At 42.4% G+C, this 13,362-nt stretch overlaps 1 protein-coding gene and 2 non-coding genes across 4 annotated transcripts in view; 1 reads left to right on the top strand and 2 right to left on the bottom strand.

Moving 5' to 3' along the window:
* LOC120310609 (peroxidasin homolog) overlaps positions 1-13,362 on the bottom strand; it is a 92,795-nt gene that overhangs the window by 65,229 nt on the left and 14,204 nt on the right. For both annotated transcript variants that reach the window (XM_039349244.1, XM_039349328.1), the window contains exon 2: positions 2,393-2,464. In XM_039349244.1, coding sequence (XP_039205178.1) covers positions 2,393-2,464 — 72 coding nt within the window. The remainder of the gene's footprint in view (positions 1-2,392; positions 2,465-13,362) is intronic.
* On the bottom strand, positions 9,115-9,229 carry LOC120312794. Its single transcript, XR_005557973.1, has one exon. It is a non-coding gene; the product is annotated as a U5 spliceosomal RNA (small nuclear RNA).
* Positions 10,040-10,154, top strand: LOC120313020. Its single transcript, XR_005558013.1, has one exon. It is a non-coding gene; the product is annotated as a U5 spliceosomal RNA (small nuclear RNA).

Raw genomic sequence — 13,362 nt, 5'->3', positions numbered from 1 at the left:
GAGAACAAGCTGTGGTCTGATTCCATGGAAGGTTTTTGCGTATGCGGTGGAAATGAGCATCCACTGACATCGCCAAAGTATGCAAGCAGAGTTGGTGATAAGCTCCTTAGCTTGCGAAGTCAAAACTTTTTGGCCTGGATTTCCTTGAACCGATCCAGTTTTTTTTTTTTTTTTTCCCCTCCTCACTTTCTTCAGTTCTAATCATACTTGGATCCTGGCTGGAATCTGCTCTGGGTTTTTTTTTTATTTTTTTTTTTTAAATTCTCTGCTGTTTTCTGCTGCCTCGGAAGAATTTCAGCGTATCGGTTGTTCTTGATTTTTCAACCCAAAAACGGGACCTGGAATTTCCATCATATGTCACAATGGTCGTAAGTGAGGCACCCCCAAGACTAACTTCTTTTTAACAGCAGTATGGCAGTCGTTAAGCAAATCCATTGTCTGCAATGGGTGTGGGGTTTTTTTTGCTAGAAAATGGAAGTGTGTTTCTTTTGGAGCTGGTTGCATAGCACATACAACAACTACTACTACTACTACTACTACTACTACTAATAATAATAATAATAATAATAATAATAAAGTTGGAAGGGACCTTGGAGGTCATCAAGTCCAACCCCCTGCTCAGGCAGGAAACCCTATACATTTTGGACAAATGGCTGTCCAGTCTCTTCTTAAAAACTTCCAGTGTTGGAGCATTCACCGCTTCTGGAGGCAGGTTGTTCACTGGTTAATTGTTCTCACTGTCAGGAAGTTTCTCCTTAGTTCTAGGTTGCTTCTCTCCTTGATTAGTTTCCATCCATTGCTTCTTGTCCTGCCTTCAGGCGCTTTGGAGAAGAGCTTGATTCCCTCTTCTTTATGGCAGCCCCCAAGATATTGGAATACTGCTATCATGTCCCCCCTCGTCCTTCTCTTCGTTAAACTAGGCATACCCAATTCCAGCAGCCTTTCCTTATATGCTTTAGCCTCCAGTCCCCTAATCTGCTTCTCTGAGTTGTTCTGTGCTGTGGATGGTGTCAGCTTTGATAGTGTCCAGCCACCACCTTCTTTGTTGACGTGGTTTCCTTTCACTGCTAACTCTTCCAAACATCACTTGGTTTCTCCAGTGAAACTGATCTAGTCAAAGTAAATGAGATTCCATTTCGTGGTTCTGCCTTTTAGTGACATGTCTGGTGGTCTGTGCGCCAATTCTTGCTCGTTAGTCACCTTTACTGTCCCAGGATGAAGGGGACTAGCATTTTTTGTTTCAATTTACATACGTGTGTCCATGTATGCCTATGCGCCTTCATAGCCCTATTGGTCCTAATAAAGGAGAATATTTGTATCTGAGATTTTTTTTTTTATCTCCCCCAACCCCTCCCAAATCACCTCCTCCCTCCCCCCCCAGTTTCCCAGAACAGAATATAGGCTTAATTAAAAGAAATTAACAAAATTATAAGATAATTAAGAACAAAATATATATGAATAAAGAATTATAAACCTTAAAAAGAAAAAAATATTTTAAAAAAAAGCAAAGAAAAGAAAAAAAAAGTAGAGTTTTTATACAAGTTATAAAAAAGCTAAATGGTATTTTTTCATATCCAATTTAAATTGTATAAAATTTATCCATTTTTCCCATACAGCAAAAAATTTCTCTTGCATTTGCTCTTTTAAGAAAGCCGAAATCTTTGCCATTTCCGCCAAATAAGATACTTTAAAAAACCACTATCTGAGATTTGAAATGATGGGTCCTTGGTACTCTTTTGCTAGCATTGATGATGTTCCCTAGTTGGGTAATGAAATGTCTCCAAGGAAACAACCAAGCTCAGAGAGCACCAAAGACCCCACAGTCCTCTTCCTTCTCCTTCTCCTCCTCCTCCTCCTCCTCCTCCTCTGCCTCTCTGCAAACCTTCCTCCCTTCTAGAACTGATGTTGTTGTCTAGTTTGGGTCATGAAACGTCTGCAAGAAAAAAACCAAGCTCAGAGACCACCAAGGACCTCTATTGGTTCAGCCCTCTACAAAAGTCCCAGCTTCTCATGTGTCCCCTTGGGGAAATCAATTGCCCACCTCTGTCCTAGACATATCAAGGCTTCCTAGCAACTCAGGATGTCTGAAGCTCAACTCATGAGCTATGCCCTCCTGGAATGCAATAAAACACAGCCCGGTCCAAGCACAACAGACAGAGCAGGTGATTCTGCCTGCCCAATTTGAGCCAACAAATCAAGCTACCTTGAAACTCATCCAGCAGACCGTGACCTAACTTAAGCACCGTGCCCCGGCCAAGAAAATCAAAACCATCCATCGCTCAGCAGGGATCATTTCTGCGAAGTTAGGCAACAAAAAAACAGCCTGCGGCTTTTTACCATTCCATTTTAGGCAAGGCGGGCGAAGCGAGCAGGGAAGCACACACGAACTTACAGAGTGTCTAGATTCTTCAGATTCCTGAAGATACCTGGCTGGATGCTTTTGATGTGGTTGAAGCGCAAATCCCTGGAAAGAATGAAAAAAAAAAAATAAGAGGTTAGTCCATCTCCCGGGCGTGCTTGGCTTCCCCAATCATCGTGATAATTGACTTTGGTAGGTCCGTAGGACATTGTAACGATGCTAAGAAAAAGACTCAGGCATGTCTTGAGCAGAGGTTTGAAGCTGCCTGACACAGCTTCACACAGCTTCTTAAACTCTGAGTTTATTGTTTCTTATATACTTTTTACATACATAAGCTTTACCATTAACTGCTGACATTTTACATTTAGAAGTTTAACCTTTGGCTGTTGACATAAAGTAATTGAAAAATTCCTTCATATAAGCAATTATTTTCTAGTAACACATTACCTGTTGAGAGCAGGTAAAAACAAATACAGGTAAATTAGAAAAGGAGAAAGAACTGATAAAGACAAGAAGAGATAAAGACAGGAGGAGATAAGGGGGAACTTAAAGCATATTATTTAGGTAGGTAAGATATTAAGTCAAAAGAGGGTGATCTTTTGGCTGCTTCCTTGGGACAAAGGGTATCAAAAGGTTATGAGGTTTGTGGGGGGCAAGGCATGGCAGTTTGCTGCATGTGCAAATTCCTCCACAGGACATGCTGAGCTAAGACGCTCAGCTAACAAGTGCACACACCTGTTTTATTCCCCTAAGGCAGAGGTCCCCAACCCCAGGTCCATGGACCAGTACCGGGCCACGGCATGCCAGCAACCGGTCTGCAGAAACAAGCAAAGGCCCATCCGTGGGATGCAGGAAGCACACAAAACCACGCACCTTCCGGTCGGCGGAAAAACCTCTCTCTACGGAACCGGTCCCTGGTGCCCAAAAGGTTGGGGATCTCTGGGCTGAGGCACCCAGCGCCAAATGTCCACCAAACTCACATAGACGAGTTTGAAGACAAGTAGAAGACAATATTTATAGCTCAGAGTTGGAAGGGACCTTGGAGGTCTTCTAGTCCAACCCTCTGCTCAAGCAGGAGACCCTACACCATTTCGAACAGATGGCTGTCCAGTCTCTTCTTAAAAGCTTCCAGTGTTGGAGCATTCACCGCTTCTGGAGGCAGGTTGTTCCACTGGTTAATTGTTCTAACTGTCAGGAAATTTCTCCTTAGTTCTAGGTTGCTTCTCTCCTAGGTTAGTTTCCATCCGTTGTTTCTTGTCCTGCCTTCAGGCGCTTTGGAGAATAGCTTGACTCCCTCTTCTTTGGGGCAGCCCCTGAGATATTGGAACACTGCTATCATGTCTCCCCTCGTCCTTCTCTTCGTTAAACTAGACATACCCAATTCCAGCAACCATTCCTTATATGCTTTAGCCTCCAGTCCCCTGATCATCTTTGTTGCTCTTCTCTGTACTCTTTCTAGAGTCTCAACAACTTTTTTACATTGTGGTGACCAAAACTGGATGCAGTATTCCAAGTGTGGCCTTACCAAGGCATTGTAAAGTGGTATTAATACTTTGCGTGATCTTGATTCTATCAACATATTTACTCATCTTTGCCAGGCATGATGGGGAGATAAATAGTGCAATTCTGATAGTGAATCCTGGATGTCAGAGGCTTAGATTTCACAATATGGAATGCCTCCTCAGGTAATTAAACTTTAGAGGGGCTGCTTGACTTTTCTGGCTTAAAAGCAGATTACCTTGAAATCTGTCCTATTTGAGTCTTTGGTTAATACAACAATGGCTTTTTCAATCTCATGGGCATTTAATGAATCATTTAAAAAGATGACATAAAAGGGGAGTGGTACTACATATTTTAGAATGTACCTTATAATATGTATTACTGCTCCTCTTTTTATATCGTCGTTTTTAATGGTTTAAGGAGTTCTGGGAGTTGAAGTCCACAAGTCTTAAAGTTGCCAAGTTTGGAGAGGCAGTGGTGGGATTCAAATATGTCAGGGATCTTCAAACTTGGCCCTTTTATGACTTGTGGACTTCAACTCCCACAATTCCTCAGCCAGGCATGATGGCTGAGGGATTCTAGGAGTTGAAGTCCTCAAGTCATAAAAGGGCCAGGTTTGAAGACCCCTGGACTACTCTAACAAAGAGAAGGACTAGGGGTGACATGATAACAGTCTCCCAATATTTGAGGAATTATCGACTGAGAACAAGGGACAACCTATTCTCCAAAGCGCCTGAAGGCAGGACAAGAAGCAACGGATGGAAACTAATCAAGGAGAGAAGCAACCTGGAACTAAGGAGAAACTTCGTGACAGTGAGAACAATCAACCAGTGGAAGAACTTTGCCTCCAGAAGTTTTGAATGCTCCAACACTGGAAGTTTTTAAGAAGAGACTGGACAGCCATTTGTCTGAAATGTTTTAGGATCTCCTGCTTATACAGGAGGTTGGACTGGAAGACCTCCTTCCCAACTCTGTTATTCTCATATTTTTAAGACAGAATAGTTAAGCGAACACTGACATGGATTACAGAGAGCTCATGTGCTATAATATCTAGACCTTTTTTTAGATATTCCTGGCTGATGAGCAAATTCAATCCATGCAATATGATTGCACGTGCCAACTTACGATCCCGGTTCCTATATTACAGTGGTTCTCAACCTGTGGGTCAGGACCCCATTTGGGGTCGAACGACCATTTCACGGGGGTCGCCAAACAACGCAGTCCGCCATTTTTTTCCCCCTTTTCCTTAGCTGTGCTACTCCCTTTTATTCTATTGGCTTTTGAAAGCCAATGGACTCTCTTGATTAGAGTCTAATTCTATTGGCTTTCAAAAGCCAATAGGAATTGTCCAGACTGTCTCTGCCCTGCTGAGCCCGCCAAAAGTCCCATTCTGCAAACGGTGCTGCACCAGTCGAGTAGTCCTCGACTTACGACCGGTTGAGTAGTCCTCGACTTACGACCGGTTGGGGGTCACGGCATTAAAAAGCTTGAGAACCACTGCTATATTAGCTTGGCACTCCAAGCATGTATGAGTTAAATCCCAAAGCATTCCTAAAATTCTTTATGGAAATAAAACCAAGTCGGCAGCACGGGAACTGGAAACGGGGTCGTCGCCTGCAGGTAAATTCAAAATGAGCCTCGCCACATAGAGAAAGAGAAGAATCCCTTTCGTATTTTCTCCAGCAGCAACACGAGATCGTGAAGCTTTGGAAGTTTTAAAAAATAAATAAATAAACAGGGAATTGCAAGACTACACATTTTTCAAAACATACTTTTAGGGGGGGGGAGGGGAAATAGCAAGAAGAAGTGTCAGGAAAGTGTTTTGCCCTCTTGGGCAACTTTAAGATATTTGGACTTCAGCTCCATACTGCCTGGAGAATTCTGGGGGCTAAAGTCCACATATCTTAAAGTTGCTAAGGTTAAAAAACACTGCAGTCGATTCTGGACTGAGCAGAGAGGAACTGTCCAAACCGCCTTCCAAATCTATAAGGCCATGAATTTATCTGGCAGATCCGAAATAAACTTTTGCATCCAAGGGTCTTATTTCAGAACAAGAAAAACGTGAGCTGAAAACTCATGAGCATCCAGCTGTGTTTCTTTCTGGATTTAATGAGCGTGTAAAACTTTCCCCATCAATGTCAACTCAAGTCTGTTTTCTTTCTGGAGGCATTCATGGCACCGGCAGAAGTGAACTGCAATCCTAATAGACTCCTCGGTTGCATAAACAGAGGGGTAGAGTTGAGATCACGTGAAGCATTCGTATTGCTTTATAAAAACTTAGTAAGATCACATTTGGATTACTGCATCCAGTTTTGGTCACCACATTACCAAAAAGATATTGAGACTTTGGAAAGAGTATAGAAAAGAGCAACTAAGATGGTTAAGGCCTGGAGGCTAAAGCATATAAGGAACGGTTGCTGGAATTGGGTATGTCTAGTTTAATGAAGAGAAGGAGGAGGGGGGACATGACAGCAGCCTTCCAATGTCTCAGGGGCTGCCACAAAGAAGAGGGAGTCAAGCTATTCTCCAAAGCGCCTGAAGGCAGGACAAGAAGCAATGGATGGAAACTAACCAAGGAGAGAAGCAACCTAGAACTAAGGAGAAACTTCCTGATAGTGAGAACAATTAACTAGTGGAACGACTTGCCACCAGAAGTTGTGGATGCTCCTGCACTGGAAGTTTTTAAGAAGAGACTGGGCAGCCATTTGTCTGAAATGGTATAGGGTTTCCTGCCTGAGCAGAGGGTTGGACTAGATGACCTCCAAGGTCCCTTCCAACTCTATTATTCTGTATTCTGTATTCTGAAGTGAGGTCCTGAAAACATCTCATAGGAAACACAAAGAACAGTAAGCTAATAGGATAAAGGTAGTACAGGAAGTCCTCATTTAGTAACCACAGTTGGGACCAGCAATTTGGTTGCTAAACAAAGCACGTGCTAAGTAAAATATAACAATTTTCTGAACTTTTTTCAGCTTTCCATTTCTTTGACAGACCTGTGAAGGTTGTGAAAGGACAGGCTGGTTGCAAAGTTATTTTTTCATCACTGGTATAACTGCGAACAGTTGCTAAACATGACAGGCACTAAATGATTACAGGTAGTCCTTCGGTTATAAAGGCAATTGGGATCACAATTTCTATTGTTGGAAGAAAAGTCTTCATCGTGGTTCAGTCCAAGCTGGGAATAAACATGGCGACTGCTTTAGAAAGAAGGTTGCAGTTTATTGAAAAGGAGAGCCAGATAGAAAGATGGCTCTGGCAGAAAAGAGAGGAAAAAAGGGGTGAGCACATGTAAGGAGTGGGTTTTTATACCCTCTGGAGCCTTTTGTTTGGAGTTGTTTTCTGTTCCTGTTTGAGGCTATTTCCTGTGTCATGTATTCTGACTTGAGTCTGAGTGTGCCCTTTGGCATCTGTGGGTTAATCCTATTATGTCCTGTTTCAGAGTTTGGGTGGGGTATGTAGATTTTAGGTGTCTTTGTCTTCCTAAGCTTCTAGCTTCAACCTTCCTGATGGTTTATATCTGCATTTCTATAGAGCTGGTTTCTGCTTGGGGAAGGGAGACAGAAAAACTGGGCATGCTTTTCTGCCTCTTTAAGATCCTTTGAGGAAATATATTTTTCTGCCCTTTTAATATTTCCTTCTCTGGAGGGCTGACTTCCCACACTAGGATCCCTATTTCTGTTACTAAGTGATGTGATGCCATATCATGTGACCCCATCATTCAGTGACGGCAAACCCACGGTTCCAGTTGCTGTCATAACTCCAGGGCCACACAGGTCATTAATCAGGAAGAGGTGGGAGCCCTAGGCAAGCTGACTGATTGGTGCACAAGTTTCGGAGGCAGGTACGAGCATGGCCAGTGCCACAATGGAGAGGGGGATTCTGATAGCAGTTACTATGGAGCACCGGTGGGCGAAAAAGCAGTGGATCAGAAGCAACTTCTCATGTCCTGCCAGCTTTCCCACTGATTTTGCTTATGGGAAGCCTGCAGGAAACATTGGAAATCGTGATCATGTGAATGCAAGTTGCAGAAAAGTTGTAATCATTAAGCCGGCACCAGGTGCCCAGTTCACAATTATCTGAGCACAGGGACCACTGTAACAGCTACAGTTTTACAGGCTGGGTATAAATCCCACTAGTTCAGTGCCTTTGTAACTTTGAATAGTCGCTGAATGATTGTAACTCGAGGACCATCTGTATGTGTATTAAAATAGGATTAATGGACACCATCACCCAAATAATGTGGTTCACATCACGGCACATTTCCCCCCTATAAGAGTGGGTAGATTTGCAAATGAAACGTTAATGACTGGAAATAAATATTCCCAGGGCAGGTTGGATCATATATATGGTACATCCTAAGCTGCATTCCTGCAACACTTAACCTGGTTACCAAATAAACTCCTTTTCTAGATTTGGACAACCCATTCTCCTTAAACTGAATTAGCAGGCTAGATGTGCATGATACCTTCTGCTTCAGTTGTCAGTCCCGATTAATCCTAGCCAGATTCCCTACTGTGAAAATACAGCTGTGAGGTGAATCACGCTGTTGGAACACAGCTGTAAGATTTAAATAATATAAAACAACTTTCATCCTTTTTATCCTAGTGCCAATCATAAAATCTCATGGCTGGAAAGCTTTTTCCCCTGACAGAGCAAGGACAGCTGCTGCAAATTTTTATTAATCAACAATTTTGTTACATGAATACTGCACAAGTATACAATTATAAAGTGTATTTCGAGATATAATTGTGATTATGGCACCAGGCAAAAACCCAACACAACTCACCGGTGGGTAAAAATAAAAACCTGTTTGCCAGGCAGAAAAAGAATGAGAGGCAAAAATTTATCTCAATCAAGAGTACAATTTAAAAAAAAAAACAGAAAATGTAACCCAATTAAAACCATATATTAACTTTCATTTTTTAAATGCTTTTATTCTGCACATTTCTCAAAAAAGGGGAGAGGAGGTTAGAAAAAAAAAACGCAGACTTATTCTTTGAACAGACAATGATTAAATGAACTCACAAAGTACACAATACAGGTAATCCTTGATTTACAACACAACTGAGCCCAAAATTTTGGTTGCTAAACAATACAGTTTTGCACCACGTTAACCACCTTTCTCCCCATGACAGTTAAATGATTACCTTAAGTTACAGCATTTAGTAGGATAATTACTGCCTTATCTCTAAATCATAATCATTCACGCAAGTCCTAATAAATATTTCGATTCTATTCTTTAACCATGTAAATGTAGCCCCACCGAAGCAGGGCCTCAAAAAATTAATGAAAACTCATAAATGTTCCTCTCCACGGAAATCTTTAGTAAAAGGCGAAAGATTTATACGATCTGAAGAAAAACCAGAGTATACGTTGTATCGCCACCGACACCGATCCCTACGGCGGCGGTTGACACTGAGGTTAGGGCGTCCCGTGCGACCGCGCACAAATACGAGTCTGTGGGTTAAGAAGACTTTTTCGAACATTCCCGCCGGTTCCAGAACCGGGAGTTTCGCACGGAGCGAAACGGGCCATACATCGCGGGAGAGTCGCAGTCTTTCCTCTCCGCAAAGCATCACGGTTGAAGCAAATGCAAATGAAGCTCCTCAATCTTCCCGCCTCCCCGCGCAGTTCGGTTTCCGTTTGGTGCTTTGCTAGGGGTAACCCTGCAGTCAAATCGGAGTCACGCCTAAAGTTACACTCGGGGTGCAAAATGACGTCAGCTAAAGGAAGCTTTGCTTTTAGAAAAGGGTAAAACTTTTTCTCCGAATCGTTATCAAAGACGTGTACACCCTTTTCTAGAGCAAAGCCTCCTTTAGCTGACATCACTTTGCACCCTGAGTGTAACTTTAGGTGTGACTCCGATTTGAGGGTCCAGGGTTATTACGGCCAGCAAAGCAGCAAACGGAATCCGAACTGGGCGGGAGGCGGGAAGATTGAGGAGCTTCATTTGCATTTGCTTCAACCGTGATGCTTTGCGGAGAGGAAAGACTGCGACTCTCCCGCGATGTATGCCCTGTTTCGCTCCGTGCGAAACTCCCGGTTCTGGAACAGGCGGGAATGATAGAAAAAGTCTTCTTGTTTAACCCACAGACTCGTGTTTGTGCACGGTCGCACGAGACGCCCTAACCTCAGTGTCAACCGCCGCCGTAGGGATCGGTGTCGGTGGCGATACAACGTATACTCTGGTTTCTCTTCAGATCGTATAAATCTTTCGCCTTTTACTAAAGATTTCCGTGGAGAGGAACATTTATGAGTTTTCATTAATTTTTTGAGGCCCTGCTTCGGTGGGGCTACGTTTACATAGTTCAAAAATAGAAAAAATTTGAGGTATTGCTGATACTTAGTGTGTAGGGTTGTAGCCCTATTCATGCAAAATATTGGTTATTTGCATGATTGCTTGATGAGTGAGGAAGTTTAGTGACCATTTCACTTACACCAATTCATTTAGTGCAGGGGTGTCAATTTCAGCACCTCACGTGAAACCGGTGGACCAGCAGTTGACACCCCGTATTTAGTGACTGTTCGAAGTTATAATGAGACTGAAAAAATTGATAGTTACTTATATGACCGTTGCAGTTGCAGCATTCCTTGATCACGTGGTTTATATTTGGCATGCTAGACAACTGGTTTGTATTGATGACGGTTGCAGTGTTTGCAATCTTCTGACAAGCAAAGTCAATGGGGAAACCTGATTCACTTAACAACTGTTATTAATTTAACAACTGCAGTGGTTCACTTAACAAATTTGTCAAGAAAAGTTGTAAAATGGGGCAAAACTCACTTAACAAATTTCTCACTTAACAACATCAATTTGGGGCTCAATTGTGGTTGTAATTCTGAGGACAACCTGTACTTTACCTGACTTACCGGATAATCTAGGAATTGTCTTGCATCTTTGCATTTGGCTGGATATCAAAGGGGTAAAATTTCTCAGTGGAACATGTGGATAAACAAAGCAATAAAGCAAAATGGATTTGCTTTTCTATACTGTTTTTTTTTTTTTCTTTTTTTTTACAAAAAAACACTGATTGGGTAAAATGGATTCATTTAATGTCTATGAGGTTCATTTAACAACTGTCACCAGAAGTGCTAGAAAATCAGGTCTGGTCACATGGTGACTCATGTAATAACCGTTATTTATGACCATAATTCCGAGCACAATTATGGTCGTAAGCCAAAGACTTCCTCTAGATTGGGTTCAGATAAAGAAATTCATCAATACTGGCAAGTTTTTCTTTAAAGATTGGCATAAGCAATTTACCGGAAAATATGGGTAGAATCGGGATTTTGACTTTAAAAGCAATTGCTATGCAACGATTTCTCCAGCAACATCTCCAGTGGCAGCATGTTCTAATAGCCAGATAGACATGAGCCAGATGTTTTGGGATGTTTTCCTCCTTGATTGGCATCTCTACCAGAAGAAAACCTATAACATACTGTACCTTCATCAAAAGCTCAGAAATAGTTTTCAAATGGACATTGCTGCCATATTTCAAACATGGGCTAAAGAACTGGAACCACCAATAAAGTGCCATCATTGGATTTGGGTCCTTAAGAATGATAACGGTGCAGATCATCTTTGATTTATAACCATTTATTTAGTGACAGTTCGAAGTTACAACGGCACTGCAAAAAGTGACTTATGATCAGATTCCACACTTACGACCGTTGCAGTATCCCTCTGGTCACGTGATCAAAATTCAGATGCTTGGCAACTGACTCATATTTGTGTCCCGGGGTCATGTGATCCTCTTTTGCAACCTTCTGACAAGTAAACTCAATAGGGAAGCCAAATTCACTTAACTACTTTAACAGCTGCAGTGATTCACTTAACAACTTGGCAAGAAAAGTCATAAAACGGGGCAAAACTCACTGCCTTGTTTAGCAATGGAAATGTTGGGCTTAATTATGGGTCACAAGCTGAGGACTACTTGTATCTACACATCTGAGATAAAGGTTGATTCAACAGAAAATCCACTTATGTACTTAGTGACTGCTAAGAGTTGATCACAACCTAATGGCATGTAATCAACCGTCAGAAATATATTGTGAAGGATTGTGTGGGGGGAGAAGGTGAAGAGAGGCTGCCTAGAAAACCACCCAAGAATCAGAATAACAGAGATGAAGAGACCTTGGAGGTCATCCATAGCTGGCTGACTGGCCGTACTCAGCGTGTGGTCCTCAATGGAACCGCATCTACATGGAGGGAAGTGTGTAGTGGGGTGCCCCAAGGCTTTGTTCTGGGCCCGGTGCTCTTCAATATCTATATCAATGATTTGGACGAGGGGATAGATGGGGAACTCGTCAAATTTGCAGATGACACCAAGCTGGCAGGAATAGCCAAGACTCCAGAAGACAGGCTTAGGATACAGGAGGATCTGGACAGACTAGAACACTGGGCGCTATCTAACAAAATGAAATTCAATGGTGAAAAAAGTAAGGTTCTACATTTAGGCAAGAAAAACCAAATGTACAGGTATCGTATAGGGGGTACCTTGCTCAATAGTAGTAACTGTGAGAGGGATCTCGGAGTCTTAGTGGACAATCCCTTAAATATGAGCCAGCCGTGTGCTGCAGCTGCCAAAAAGGCCAACACAGTGCTAGGCTGCATTAACAGAGGGATAGAATCAGGATCAGGTGAAGTGTTAATACCACTTTACAAGGCCTTGGTAAGGCCACACTTGGAATATGGCATCCAGTTTTGGTCACCATGATGTAAAAAAGATGTTGAGACTCTAGAAAGAATACAGAGAAGAGCAACAAAGATGATTAGAGGACTGGAGGCTAAAGCATATAAGGAACGGTTGCTGGAATTGGGTATGTCAAGTTTAACAAAGAGAAGGACGAGGGGGGACATGATAGCAGTGTTCCAATATCTCAGGGGCTGCCCCAAAGAAGAGGGAGTCAAGCTATTTTCCAAAGCGCCTGAAGGCAGGACAAGAAGCAACGGGTGGAAACTCATCAAGGAGAGAAGCAACCTAGAACTAAGGAGAAACTTCCTGACAGTTAGAACAATTAACCAGTGGAACAACCTGCCTCCAGAAGCGGTGAATGCTCCAACACTGGAAGTTTTTAAGAAGAGACTGGACAGCCATTTGTCTGAAATGGTATAGGGTTTCCTGCCTGAGCAGGGGGTTGGACTAGATGACCTCCAAGGTCCCTTCCAACTTTATTTTTATTATTATTATTATTATTATTATTATTATTATTATTTAGTCCAATCCCCTACTCAAGCAGGAGTCCTAGTGGTACCTTAATAGGAGTAGTAAACTATGAGAGGGATCTTGGAGTCCCAGTGGATAATCATTTAAATAGGAGCCAGCCGTGTGCTGCAACCGTGTGCCAAAAAAGCCAACACAGTGCTAGGGTGCATCAATAGAGGGATATGACCAAGATCACATGAAATGTTGGTGCCGCGTTATAATGCCTTGGTAAGATGACCCTTGAAAAACAGGTAGTCCTTAACGTACGACACAATTGAGCCCAGAATATATTTTGCT

This window comes from Crotalus tigris, unplaced genomic scaffold (genome assembly GCF_016545835.1).
Source record: "Crotalus tigris isolate CLP2741 ecotype Arizona unplaced genomic scaffold, ASM1654583v1 scf7180000017536.10889498, whole genome shotgun sequence".
Lineage (NCBI taxonomy): Eukaryota > Metazoa > Chordata > Lepidosauria > Squamata > Viperidae > Crotalus > Crotalus tigris.
This window is presented reverse-complemented; position numbering and strand designations above follow the sequence as displayed.